The 13,544-nt window shown below is 42.9% G+C and overlaps 1 protein-coding gene across 2 annotated transcripts in view; it reads left to right on the forward strand.

The window, feature by feature from the left end:
* rapgefl1 (Rap guanine nucleotide exchange factor (GEF)-like 1) overlaps window positions 1–13,544 on the forward strand; it is a 107,460-nt gene that overhangs the window by 60,857 nt on the left and 33,059 nt on the right. For both annotated transcript variants that reach the window (XM_043674880.1, XM_043674881.1), the window contains 4 exons: window positions 94–244; window positions 6,160–6,257; window positions 8,041–8,077; window positions 13,043–13,121. In XM_043674880.1, coding sequence (XP_043530815.1) covers window positions 94–244; window positions 6,160–6,257; window positions 8,041–8,077; window positions 13,043–13,121 — 365 coding nt within the window. The remainder of the gene's footprint in view (window positions 1–93; window positions 245–6,159; window positions 6,258–8,040; window positions 8,078–13,042; window positions 13,122–13,544) is intronic.

Here is a 13,544-nt window from a genome sequence, read left to right on the forward strand (position 1 = left end):
AACACTAGCTAGTTTCGCATTTTTCAAATGGCCCTTTCCTCACTCACAGAGTCTTTTCAATTGTAATAGCTGTTGTCCTTAACAATGTGCTACGTACTGCATGAGTGCTTCTGAAAGAGCTGAAAACTGGAATGAAGCCTACCCTCAGTTGAAGAAACAGAAGGTTTTAAGAATCACAGTTGAATGGGCAGAAAAGTGCAAGGATCTTCTGCTCGAAGATGAAGTTGCTGTAATGTTGCTGAAGGTAGGATATGGGCCCTTACTGTTTAATTGTTTTTCCTTATATATTTCCTGACTGAAATCCTATTACTGTATGGTGAAAAAAAGGCCTTTATACAATGAGAATATACCAATGATTCAGGATATTTGAAATAAGCATAATTGTTTGAAACCAATTTTGATGCTTAGACTTGAACTCTGCATTTGCTCTGCTGTGATCTATTCATTCATAGATTTAAGGAAACTCCCTAATTTTCCAGCCTGGCAGTGGTGTTGTTTCAAACTGCTCTAAAGTCTGGATGATAGATGAGCATGATAAGGTTTTCCACAATATTACGGCCAAACTCATTTGTGTGTAAGCTGTGACTTAGTTGGTAGCACATTTGCTGGAAAACTCTAGTTCAGGTCCCACTCCAGAAACTGAGCACAAGATTCAATACTTTTAAGAGGTGCTATCTTTCTATTGCATTTGAAAAAGAGGAGATGAATTATTCCCAGTGTCCTGGTCGATGCCCATGCCTTAGTCATCACCACAATAAAACAGAAATAGATACAGAGAAGTGAAGAGTACAGTCAGTAAGATTGATTGCATATCTTCATCATACTATGTGTTCACCCATCATTATTACAATTCCACAGCCCTACCCTGGGGCATTTCCCTGTCTGACTGATGCTGTGCAATTGTTTCATTAAGAGCTTCCATCTCAGTGTGAAGAGACTTCAGATCAGTTCATATACAACAACCTGCTCTGAAAACTCTGCTGATGTTTTGCTGTCTTTCATATCAAATTCTAGTACAGCAGCATTGTATGGTAAAATGCCCGTGCTGCCTATTTGCTTACTGTTGAAAAGAAGGTTTTCCAAGCTTTGCAAGTCACACATCTGTCAGAAGCCTGGTCCACAGTATTCTTTTTAGAAAAGAGACAATCTACAGCATCGTAAGAAAACAAAAATCAGTAATGTTTGAAATGAAGCAATCCACAACATTCTTGATGGTAAATGTCAATCCACCTTCCAATGTTAACATATTTCGGATCCACATCTTTGCCACAAAATAATTAGTTCTTCTTTGAGACATTATCTTTGAAATCTGTCCTCGAGTTAGAGATCTATACAGCATGGAAGCAGTCCCTTCAGTCTAACTTGTCCGTGCCAACCAAACATTCTCAATTTAATCTTGTGACATTAAGCCCTTATCCATCTAAACCCTTCCTAGTCGTTTGCCCAATCAGATGCCTTTTAAATGTTGTAATTGTACCAGCCTCCACCACTTCCTCTGGCAGCTCATTCTATACACACACCACCCTCTGCATGAAAAAGTTGCTCCTTGGGTCACTTTTAAATCTTTCCCCTCTCACCTTAAACCTGTGTCCTCTAATTCTGGACTTCCCTGCCTTGGGAAAAAAACCGTGTCTGTTTACCCTATCATGCCCCTCATGATTTTATAAATCTCCATAAGGTCATCTGTCAGCCTGAGAGGCTCCAGGGAAAAAAGCCTCAGCCTATTCAGCCTCTCCCAATAGCTCAAATCCTCCAATCCTGGCAACATCCTTGTAAATCTTTTCTGAACTCTTTCAAGTTTCACAACATCTTTCCGATAGGAAGGAGACCAGAATTGCACGCAATATTCTAAAGGTGGCTTAACCAATGCCCTGTACATGACCTCCCAACTCCTATACTCAGTTCACTACCCAATAAAGGCAAGCATACCAAATGCATTTGTCAATACCCTGTCTACCTGCGACTCCAAGGTTTCTTTGTTCAGCAATACTCTCCAGGACCTTATCATTGAATTTATAAGTCCTGCCCTGATTAGCCTTTCCAAAATGCAGCACCTCACATTTATCTAAACTAAACTTCATCTGCCACTCCTCAGCCCATCTGATCAAGATCCCGTTGTACTCTGAGATATCCTTCTTTGCTGTCCATTGCATCACCAATTTTGGTGTAATCTTCACATTTACTCAACATATCTCCTATGTTCAAAATCCATATTATTTCTATAATGACAAAAAGAGTGGACTCAGCACTGATCCCTGCAGCACATTGCTGGTCACAGGCCTCCAAAACAGAACCCTTCACTGCCACCTCTGTCTCACCAATTTTATCTAAGAATGGCTAGCCCTCCCTGTATTCCATGCAATTTAACTTGTTAACTAATCTAGCATGCAGAACCTTATTGACTGTCTTACTGAAGTCCATATCGATCGCGTCCACTACTCTGCCTTCACCAATCCTCTTCAACACTTCTTCAAAAAACTTGATCCCCCTTGCACAGAACCATGTTGACTACCCCTGATCAGTCCTTGTCTTTCCAAATACAGAACAACCTCAATTATCCAAATGAGATGGATTGAGGGGGGGGGGGGGGGGGTGATGGTGGTGGTGGTATTTTGTTCGGATAACTGATCTGATCATAAACCATGGAAGCACTTACGGGATCTTGAGATCTTGTTTGGATAATCTGAAATTCGGATAATTGGTGTTTAGATAACCGAGGTTGTTCTGTACGTGTATATCCTCTCTCCTGGATTCCTTTCCAACAACCTGCCTACCACGGACATCAAGCTCACAAATCTATAGTTCCCTGGCTTTTCCTTGCCACCTTTCTGAAAAATATCCTTTGGGCTAATTTATTTACAGACAAACCATTTAATAGGGTTAAAGGCATTATCTCCAGCCACTAGTAGTCAAGGTAAAAGGCATCAAAGGTATGGAGAGAAAGCAGGAACATGGCATTGAGATTGAGGATCAAATAGTGATTATTATTGAATGGTTTGATAGGCCAAATGGCCTACTCTTGCTCCTAGTATTCCTATGCAGGAAATGCTCAGCAGTTTGAGAGAATTAGAGCCAATGTATTAGATTGTGGCCTTTTGTTAGAACTATCAGGTCACAGACTTGAATCACTAACTCTGTTTCCATCTGCACAGATGCTAAGTATTGCCAGCATTTTCTGATTTTCTTTCAGATTTCCAGCATTGCTAATATTTTACTTTCTCTAGAAAACGGATTTTTTTGCTCACTGATCACCTTGCTGTTTGTGAGTGCTTGCTGATCACAAACTAACTTCCACCATCACTCGCACGAACAGTGCCTGCACTTCTCTTCAAAAGTACTTAATTGGCTGTAAAACTCTGAGGTATCTGTTGGTTGTGAAGAGTGGTATACAAATGCAAGTCTTTCTGAATGTTGTGAACCAAGCTTGTGACAAATATGAGACTTGCAGAAATTGGAAAGCCGACTCTGGAGACATGAGCAAATAGGCAGGGACGTTTTGCCAGACAGTGAGGTCAGAGCAGTTTGTATTTATATAATACCCCTGCACTCCCAAGAACAAGACTCACATCAGTGGGGTGAGGCAGGAGAGAGAGATATATGTTGGACAGGAGCTAAGAAGGACTAGGGTGCCGAGCTGAAAAAGTTAAAACCGTGTAGGTTCTTACAGAAGCTTAGGAGGCAGCTTGAGAGCTGGCAAGGCTTTATATGTGTATGTGAGGGTTCAGCCACTGCAAGTTAGACAGATAATGCCGAGAACAAGTAAAACGAAGATGCAAAAGCTGGAGGACTGTACAGCTGGTGAAGGTCAAAGTGATAAAATGGTTATAATCCTGGAGGAACTTTAGAACCAAGAATGGGACTTTGACTGCAATAATAGGCATTGCAGTAAACGGAGGATGGAAATTGGAACGGGTCTTGCACATTCCAGTCAAGATTAGCAAACAGAAACAACTTGTATTTATCTCACATACATGATAACAACACAATCCGAAGAGCTTTACAACCAATGAAGTACTTTTAAAGTGTTGTGTCCATGACGACAAATTGCTCATAACAAGCTGCAACAAACAGCAATACGATGATGACCAGATAATTGTTTTTTTTGTGTGTGAAGTTGATGGAGAATTAGTTATTGATTCAAAGAGTGTTGTGCTAGAAAAGCACAGAGGTCAGGCAGCGTTCGAGGAGCAGGAGAATTGATTTTTCAAGCATAAGCCCTTCATCAGGAATGAGCTGCATTCCTGATGAAGGGCTTACGCTCGAAAAATCGATTCTCCTGGTCCTCTGATGCTATCTGACCTGCTGTGCTTTTCCAGCACCACATTCTTCGATTCTGATCTTCAGCATCTGCACTCCACACTTTCTACCCAGAGAGCTGGTTATTAGCCAAGATCCCAGAAGGAACTCCCTTGCACTTCTTCAAATTAGTGCCATGGGATCTGTTGCAAACATTCGTAGAGCACTCAGGATGCCAGTTCATCAAATCCATAAAATCTAGCATCTCTGACAGTGCAGCCCTTTTTCATTATTGCACCACAGAGGGTCAGCCTTTGACTTGTGCTCTTAAGGGGGACTTGAACCCTCAATCTTTGAATTCAGAGGCAAGCATTTTACCAACAGAGTCGTGACTAATATGGATTGCAGTGATATTCTGAGATGATTCAAACACAAGTTGTTGAACTCTCATTCCACACAGTGTTGCTGCCTGCAGCTTCAGGGCTTGCAGAGCACTCACAAAGCCACAGGGAGCCTCAAAGATTGCCTCTTGACATAAATGTACAAATCCATGTGCTATCATAATTGTCTTTGGAAATTGGTAGCCAATTTATATTGTGCAAACCTGCCTCAGATGGAGGCTGCTTGCTCTGTGTTGTTTCCTGATTTTGAGTAAACCACAGCACATGCAGAGTTATTGGGAAATCAGGAAGGTAAGTTTGGATTGCTGGCCTCTTCCCTCACCACTCCCCAGTGACGCACATGCAGGGCGGCCTATATGAGCAAGTACTTTTAACCATGTACCCAGGGCTGGCTGAGAGTTCAGCCTGACAGAATAAGCAGCTGTCTTTCCGCATTGACTCACACTTGCAGGGAAGAGGGCAGAGAAAACGCTGGAGGATCTGTTCTCCCATCTTTCACCTCTCCCAATTACTTCCAACACTTCCCATCCCCTACTTAGCCAAGTAGATCCTTCCAGATATTGTTGAGAATGTGGTGCTGGAAAAGCACAGCAGGTCAGGAATGAGCTTCATTCCTGATGAAGGGCTTATGCCCGAAACATCGACTCTCCTGCTCCTCGGATGCTACCTGATCGGCTGTGCTTTTCCAGCACCACACTCTCTACTCTGCTCTCCAACATTTGCAGTCCTCACTTTCTCCTTCCAGATATTGGTTGTCTTTGAATACAGATTTCTTTTTTTAAAGATCTGTATTAAATTTATTTGTCAGTGGCTCTAAGCAAAGAATCTACTCTGAGCTTCCTGCAGCCCCGGAGACAGCAGAGACCCAAATGGCCTGAATGGCTTTATTTTGAACTGTAAACTTCGTAAGATAATGCACTTTTTTGTTCTACTATCCTGAGCTCAAACTAAAATTTTGGATTTGCCTCATCCGTTCCATTTAATTAAGGGTGGCACGGTGGCTCAGTGGTTAGCACTGCTGCCTCTCAGCACCAGGGTCCTGGATTCGATTCCAGCCTCAAGTGACTGTTGGTCCTTAATTCCTGTTTCTGCGTGGGTTTTCTCCCACAGTTCGAAAATGTGCAGGCTCGGTGGATTGTCCATGCTAAATTGCCCAGAGTGTGCAGGGATGTGCTGGCTAGGTGGGTTAGCCATGGGAAACGCAGGGTTACAGGGACAGGGTTGAGGAGGTGGTTCTGGGTGAGCTGCTCGTCAGAGGATCAGTGTGGACTCGATGGGCTGAATGGCCTGCTTCCACGCTGTAGAGAATCTATGACTCTTTATATCCCATCATTGCCTTTTGTGTGATCACTGTTTGTAATTGTACTTTAAAGAGATGGCTGCAGGCATGCTGAGTACACAACTTATTGCTGAACTGGCAAATCTGCACCTATCGTATTTTGCTGAGATAGTTATTGCTGTACTTTCACAGTTTTGCTAAGTCAGCAGTTTAAATATACATATTTTTATTCATGTCAAATAGGACCTGAATGCTATCGCCAGAAAGGACCTGCAACTCTATCCTAATCTGAACGAAGAACTGACGAGGCTTAAGCACATCGTGGATACAGTGGAATACAGGTCAGGGGAGAGGCTGTGTGTAAATGCAAGCTGTATCCAACATGGCATAGGAGAGCCATAACAGTCAGAAACAGATACAGGCCATTCTGCTATAATGCGCATTCGTTAATGCGTATTCACTGTAACACCATTGACGAACTGGGCGCACTGTTTCTGAAGCACGAAGCTTTAAAGGGTGTATTGGTTATAATGTGATTCTGGCCCCATTGGTTTAAATGGTGCTGCTTTACACAATTTTCTCATAAAACGGGATTGTACAAGAACAGAACTGCCACGTTAGAGCAGAATTGACTGTCGGTGTCAGATAGAATTTAGTCAGAAGTCACACCACCCCAGATTATATTCCAACAGTGCTGTTCCGAAAGCTTGTGATTTCAAATAAACCTGATGGACTATAATCTGGTGTGGTGTGACTTCTTGTCCACCCAGTCCAACACTGGCACCTCCACATCATGGATAGAACTTAAATTAAGGGCAAGTCCTGACTTCAAGTTTAATCCCTGCTAAATTGGCCAACCCTCAGCTTGAGCTCTTTTAGGGGAGACTGAAGTCCTCAGAACTCAAAGATGAAGGAAAGAAGGGGCCGGTAAGGCCACTTTTTCTTGAGATAGGCAGGAGGCCGTTCCAGTATTTGTCATCTCCCCTACAGCATCTTTGAGCAAGTGGTAGCCTTCCTTCCTGAACCATTACAGAACCATTTGCTTTCAGCTGCTGAGCAGGAATTCCAGGATGGCACTGAAAGAACGGCAATATGTTTCCAAGTCAGGATGGTGAGTGGCTTGGAGGGGAACCTGCAGGGAATGATGTTCCCATTTATCTGCTGCCCTTGTCCTTCCAGATGGTAGTGGCCGTTGGTTTGTCAAAGGATTGATATATTATTCATTCATGCAAAGGATGCAAAGTGAAAATAAAATCTGGTTTGGTTGTGATGACCTACATATCGTAATATGCTGAACTATTCACCATCTGGCTTCATGCAGAAAGAGTTGATGAATTGTCCGAAACCTTTTGTTGATACTTTTACCTCCAGACTCTCCCTTTGTTTAAACCAAACATAAAATTTCAGACTCCTTTGTTAAGAATTAAACTCGGGTTCTCTGGATTGGGTTATGTGAGAAAGTTCTGCATCTGTAGGCTTTTGAAATTTTCGTTGCGTGCTTCTCTTTTGGTGAGAAGGTAAAAATATTGGCGAGGGGTAAGATTAGACTGCTTGGCTGAGAGTCGAGAGCCATCTAACTCTTTAAGAAAGAGGCTTGTTTGATTTTTGTAGTCAGAGGATGTGTTGTGCAGGCAAACATGTCCAGTGGCAATATGACAATGAAGGCTAGAAACAGGAGATTCAATCAGAGGTCAGAGCCTTACTGACACACTCTCAGAGAATCCATCCTACCTTCCAAGGGAAAGACAGTATGGTTCGGTGGAGCTAAGCAAACTATGCGAGTGCTGCAACAGATGTTTTTATTGATATTTTTTCCTAGTTGAATAATGAGCTGCACAACCACAGATCAATATCCTAGCTTGTTTGAGTGATGTTTTATAACACATTTTGGTGTCAGTAAAGATTCTGACTCTGCCTGTGGAGCAAATAAACCACCCTCTGGCATCCATAGAATTACTCTGAGATATTCATTTAAATGATAAAGCATATTAACACACTGTTACTTGTTAACAACACCCTGTAGGTGTTCACCTAAATGCCTAAATGCTGTATCTGGTGTTGGAATGCTGACTCACAGTGTGACACAGGCTTGCTATTAACATTATTTATTTACCTTGCATGCAGGCCACCTGAAGAATGCAGCCACTTGAGAAAGAAACAGGTAAAAGCCTCTCCTTAGCTCTTATATTCTGGATAAGCTTTTCAACGGTTAAGAATTAAGATTGCTGGAAACAGAGGCATGTTGCCTAAGGTTTTTGCCTTGCAATCGTCAGCCATTTATCCCACAGAGTGGTCTGATTGCATTGTCATGTTGACCCTGATGAGCCAAGGCATTGCCTTTCTTAAGCTGAAACTCTTCCTCTGCAAACAAAAGGAATATGTTCCAGCCCTTGTGCCTTTGTTGCATTCACCAGAAGCTTGGAAAGCCAATATTTCTCCATTGCTTTCTCCAGGATTATGCTCAGCCCTCAGAGTTGAGAAAGGACCTCCTTGAAGGTGGATAAATCACCCGGGCGGCATGGTGGATTGGTGGTTACTCCTGCTGCTTCACAGCACCAGGGACCCGTGTTCAGTTCCAGCCTCAGGCGACCTTCTGTGTGGACTTTGCATGTTCTTCCTGTGTCTGCGTGGGTTTCCTCCAGGTGCTCCAGTTTCCTCCCGCAGTCTAGATGTGCAGGTTAGATGGATTGGCCATGGGAAATGCAGGGTTACTGAGATAGGGTGGAGATGGGTCTGGGTGAGCTGCTCTTCTGAGGGTCACAATGGGCCAAATGACCTACTTCCACACGTAGGGAATTCTATGATTCTATACATTGTATCCCAGGCCCATTCCCAGGAAGTGTGGATGCTATGAGGATGACTTTCCAATCCTGACCAGTTGCAGGGTAGGGCCAGGAGGATTGGAGGACCACACACATTACATCACTGTTCAGAAAAGGTGAGAGGGATAGTTGAAATAACCATAGGCTGGTCAGTCTGACCCCAGTGTTGGGGAGATTACAAGAAACAATATCAAGAGAGAAAGAGAGAGAATTGACAGTTAACTGGAAAGCCTGTTTCCTCTAGCTGAGAGGTCACCAGGAGGCACAGATTTAAGGTCAAAGTATTAGAGGGTCAGGACAAACATTTATTTACATCCTGAGGGTGATGGGTGTCTGGAACTCATGGCCAGTTTGATGGTTAAGTTGAAAACCCCCAAATCATTTAGAAGGAACTTAATTCTGTGTCAGAAACATTGTAACCTGCACGGCTGTGGACCAGGAGCTGCACAATGGCATTAGAAGCAGTAATTAGTTTTGTCAACCAGTGCAGATAGAATGGGCTGAATGGACTCTTTCTGTGCTGTAACATTCCAAGAGCTCTATGGACCAATCAGCACTCTTTTCACCAGAGGTGTAAATTATTCTGGTTGTTTAAATTTTGGCATCCTAGCATTTGTCTTGCAAAGCGAAAGATGAAAATCTTAGACAAAATATCCGCGTTTTAAACAATAACCTCATTCTGTTCTAACAGACACAGATAAAGTATGAACTAACGGGTGGGTGGGTTGTGAAGGGAACTGAATAGTAGTGGAATATCCCATGGGTTTTTATGTTGCAGTCAAGTCTGGAGAGACTGGATGCTGAACATTAGGTCGAGTGAACCCAATAGGCTTGCAGCCAAAAGTATGGCACAAATCGGCACTGAATTCGGCAACCTCTTTCAGAGTACCCGTGAAGACAGCTTGCCTGTCTCACTGGGAGCTTCTCTGAGATTGAGCTGAGGTTCTGAACCTGAATCCCGCCTGAGCAGAGAGTGTCCAAGGTGAAAAGTATTTTACTTGCCAACACTGAACCTCCTCATCCACGCCTACTCCCCAACCCACCCCATGATTTTTTATCGGCCCACTATGATACAAATTTAATTTATTTAACAGCATGGTTTGATGTGACAGAATATAAACAAATTTACTGAATTGGTTAGAAGCTTCTGATCAACATGGGCATCAAAATTGAACCCAACAGTGAGGGTAAGAAGCAAATAGATTATTAGATGTAGAAGGTATAAGAAATAATAATCATTTAATCAAAGTACAATTTAACATCTATTGCTAATTAAGAATTAAAGATCAGAAGAATTATACTTGACTGGCCTTTGTGCACCATAATTCTCTGTTTATTTAGTCCTTCCTGACACACCTATTAGACTCAGAGAACATAAGTGCTATGCCAATATTCGTGGTTAGTTCTCCAATTTCAAATAACCTCCCTCCCCATCCCTGACCCCCTTTCCAGCCTTTCCCCTTCCCTTCCAATGCTCTCTGCCACTTACCTGGTTCATTCCTCCCATTAACCAACCAGATCGTACCCGCTACCTGTCTTCACCTGTCCCCATGTCACCACCCTGCCCTAGCCTCCCCCTTTATCTGCAGCAACCCCTATATCCACCCCCAGTCCTGAAGAAGGTTACACCTGAAACGTCGACTTCTGCACCTCCTGATGCTGCCTGGCTTTCTGTGTTCTTCCAGCCTCCTGCATGCCTGTATTCATGACATTGGCTCTCCATTCAAACTTAAAACATTTTGAGTGAGTAGTTAAGAATATTGATGCTACTAAATGTTGGACACCCAAGTCAAAGTTGAGGAGACACTTGTTTTTTAAACACAGTGGGGCTAGACAGTGCATTGCTGGAGTTAATGATTGAAGCAAAGACTATGTCAATATTTAAAAAAAGGTTAGAGAAGTGTTTGAATGAAGCAGGAACAAAGACAGATGTTTTATCTGGGATTAGAGGCCCTGCCAGTGTGGAGAATGAACATCAACATGAACTGGTAAAAATTAACAGTCTCTTTCCATGCAATAAATTGTCATTTTTTGATACCCAAAGAACTTATTTGACTTCATGCATTTAGTGGCTCCGAAACCGGAGACTTGTAATATGTCAAGGAAGCTCACATTCAAGAAGTTCACATCATCATTAGAATGTCTAAAAGTTGCCTCACAGTCAACATCTGGAGGGCTGAAAAGGTCATGGCGCAGTGGCAGTGAGAAATTTCACGTGGCTGTTAGAGCAAGTGCACGGTGACTCAGTGGCTAGCACTACTGCCTCACAGCACTAGGGTCCTGGGTTCGATTCCCACCTGTCTGTGTGAAGTTTGCATATTCTCCCCTTGTCTGTGTGGGTTTCCTCTGGGTGCTCCGGTTTCCTCCCACAATCCAAAGATGTGCAGGTCAGGTGAATTGGCCATGCTAAATTGCCCACAGTATTAGGTGTGTTAGTGGTAAATATAGGGTAGGGGAATGGGTTTGGGTGGGTTTCTCTTTGGAGGGGCATGGTGGACTTGTTGGGCCGAAGGGTCTGTTTCCACACTATAGAGAATCTAATCTAATCTAAATCTAAGGGCTGAAGAGGTCACAGCACTGTGGCAGTGAGAATTCTTACCATGACCTCTTCAGCCCTCCAACTCTTTGACCACATGATGAAAAAACTTGCTATTACAGCCACGTGAAATTTCTCATTAGCTGTCAACAAGCTGCTTTGATGTGTAGTCACCGTCATTTTGTCAACAAAAAAAAGGCAGTCACCTTTTGCACAGCTCGATTCCACTCAAAGGAGTGAGTGGTCAAGATATTTTGGTGAGTTAACTAAGTGATAGATTAAGGAGAATGTAGGTATAAGATTAAAATTAGTGGATTTAGAAGAGAGCAAGAAGTAGTTTTTATGTATAAAGACATGAAACTGTGGAACTTTGTTTCTCCCCCAGCTACAAACTCTGAAACTTTATCAGTACTCAAAGTTTGATTAAGTAGATGGCTAAAAGAAGGAGGGACAAAGACATTTGGGAACAGGTCAGCATAATCATGAGGTGGATAATCCCAGGCATGGGCTGGTTGGAATGAGTGGTCTGTTACCATGTGGTAACTTCAGTTTGTTTGCAATCTTGTGGCACATTACCCATCCCTAATTGCCCAGTGGGCAGATATGAGTCAACCACATTGTCGTGGGTCTGGAGTCGCGTGGAGGCCAGACCACACAAAGATGGTAGATTCCTTCCCTAAAGGACGTTACTGAACTAGATGGGTTTTTCCTACGATTGGCAACGACTCTTAACCCCAGGTAAAATTCAAATTCTACCATCTGCGATGGTGGGATTCGAACCCGGGCCCTCAGAACATTAGCTGGGTCTCTGGATTAACAGTCCAGCGATAATACCACTAGACCATCACCTCCTCTGAGAGGCTGATTGTCAGCCAGTCAATCCTTCTAGTACACATGATGGAGATTGGAACAGGTTCCTGGTCAGCCATTCTACAGAAGGCAGTGATAAACTGTTGCAGTATTTTGCCTGGAAGCATGTTTCAATCCAGTGGAGATCCATGGCACATCTCCTCAAAACAAGAACAGGAGAAAATACAGATAGGCACTGGGAGCTCTTTCTATTCTTGTTCAGTTAAAGCTGTGGGATCTTTCATCTCCCAATTCAAACAAGCAGATAGTGTTCCCTTACCATCTCCCTGGAAAGGTGGCACATCACATAGTGCAGCAAATACAGATAGACACTGGGAGCTCTTTCTATTCTTGTTCAGTTAAAGCTGTGGGATCTTTCATCTCCCATTCAAACAAGCAGATGGTGTTCCCTTACCATCTCCCTGGAAAGGTGGCACATCACATAGTGCAGCATTCCTTTCTCACTGCACTAAAGTGTTATCCGAGGTGATGCTTTTGACCTTGAATACCACCTGAACCTGCTGCACAGAGGAGACAGCATAAAGTGTGCAATACGTGCAGCAATTAAAGCCAGGTCCCCAGGTAGAATCTGAAAAGGAAGGAAAAGTAGTAGCAGATTATGTGGCCTGTTGATAGGCATTTTTATCTGGTGCAACTCCATTCTAAAGAAAAGCATTACAATTTGCTCTTGGAATGTGAATGGGAGCTGACCTGAGATAAACAATGCGGGAAAGAGAAAGAAAGCTTGATGTGCCAAGCAGCCTTTCCAGTTTGAATTGCTGTGCTCTGCAAAGAAACCTTGGCCTTTTCCTGATGAGATACTCAATGATTTGTGAATCCTAATGGATAGAAATTCTACTCCTTGATATTTAGGAGATGGGAAAGTATTTGCTGTCTAACATTCTCTGCCCTCTGACAGGTTAAACCTTTGTTCCGTCACTTCAGTCGTACTGACATCTGCCTGCAGCAGAGGGAGCCTCTCCGTGGTACAGATGAGAGTAAGTTTCAGTAGCTGCCCATTGTTACTGTATGGGGGGCTCTGTTGAGCTGAACCAGGCGAACTCTCTTACTAAACTTACTAAACTATACCCATGTTAGACAGGTAAAATGCTTCCATTGCAATTGAAGCAGCCCATATTATAGGGGTGGAAGACACATCCATGTTGAATAGGTTTGTACTGATCTGTGACAGAGAAGGAATGATTCACTTGCTGAGTCAGGAATGTTGATGTTCACATTCAAAGGCAGCTGATGATTCAACATTAGAGGGGGTACAAGTCTGACATAGCATTCCAAATATGTGACTCCATTCAGTCAAAAGCAAAAGTATAATTGTTTATCCAGAAAACCAATGATACAATTCTAGATGTAAAAAGCTATTTTGAGAAACAGAGTTAATGTATATTAATTATTATATTCAT

This window comes from Chiloscyllium plagiosum, chromosome 33 (assembly GCF_004010195.1).
Source record: "Chiloscyllium plagiosum isolate BGI_BamShark_2017 chromosome 33, ASM401019v2, whole genome shotgun sequence".
In the NCBI taxonomy this organism is placed as follows: Eukaryota; Metazoa; Chordata; class Chondrichthyes; order Orectolobiformes; family Hemiscylliidae; genus Chiloscyllium; species Chiloscyllium plagiosum.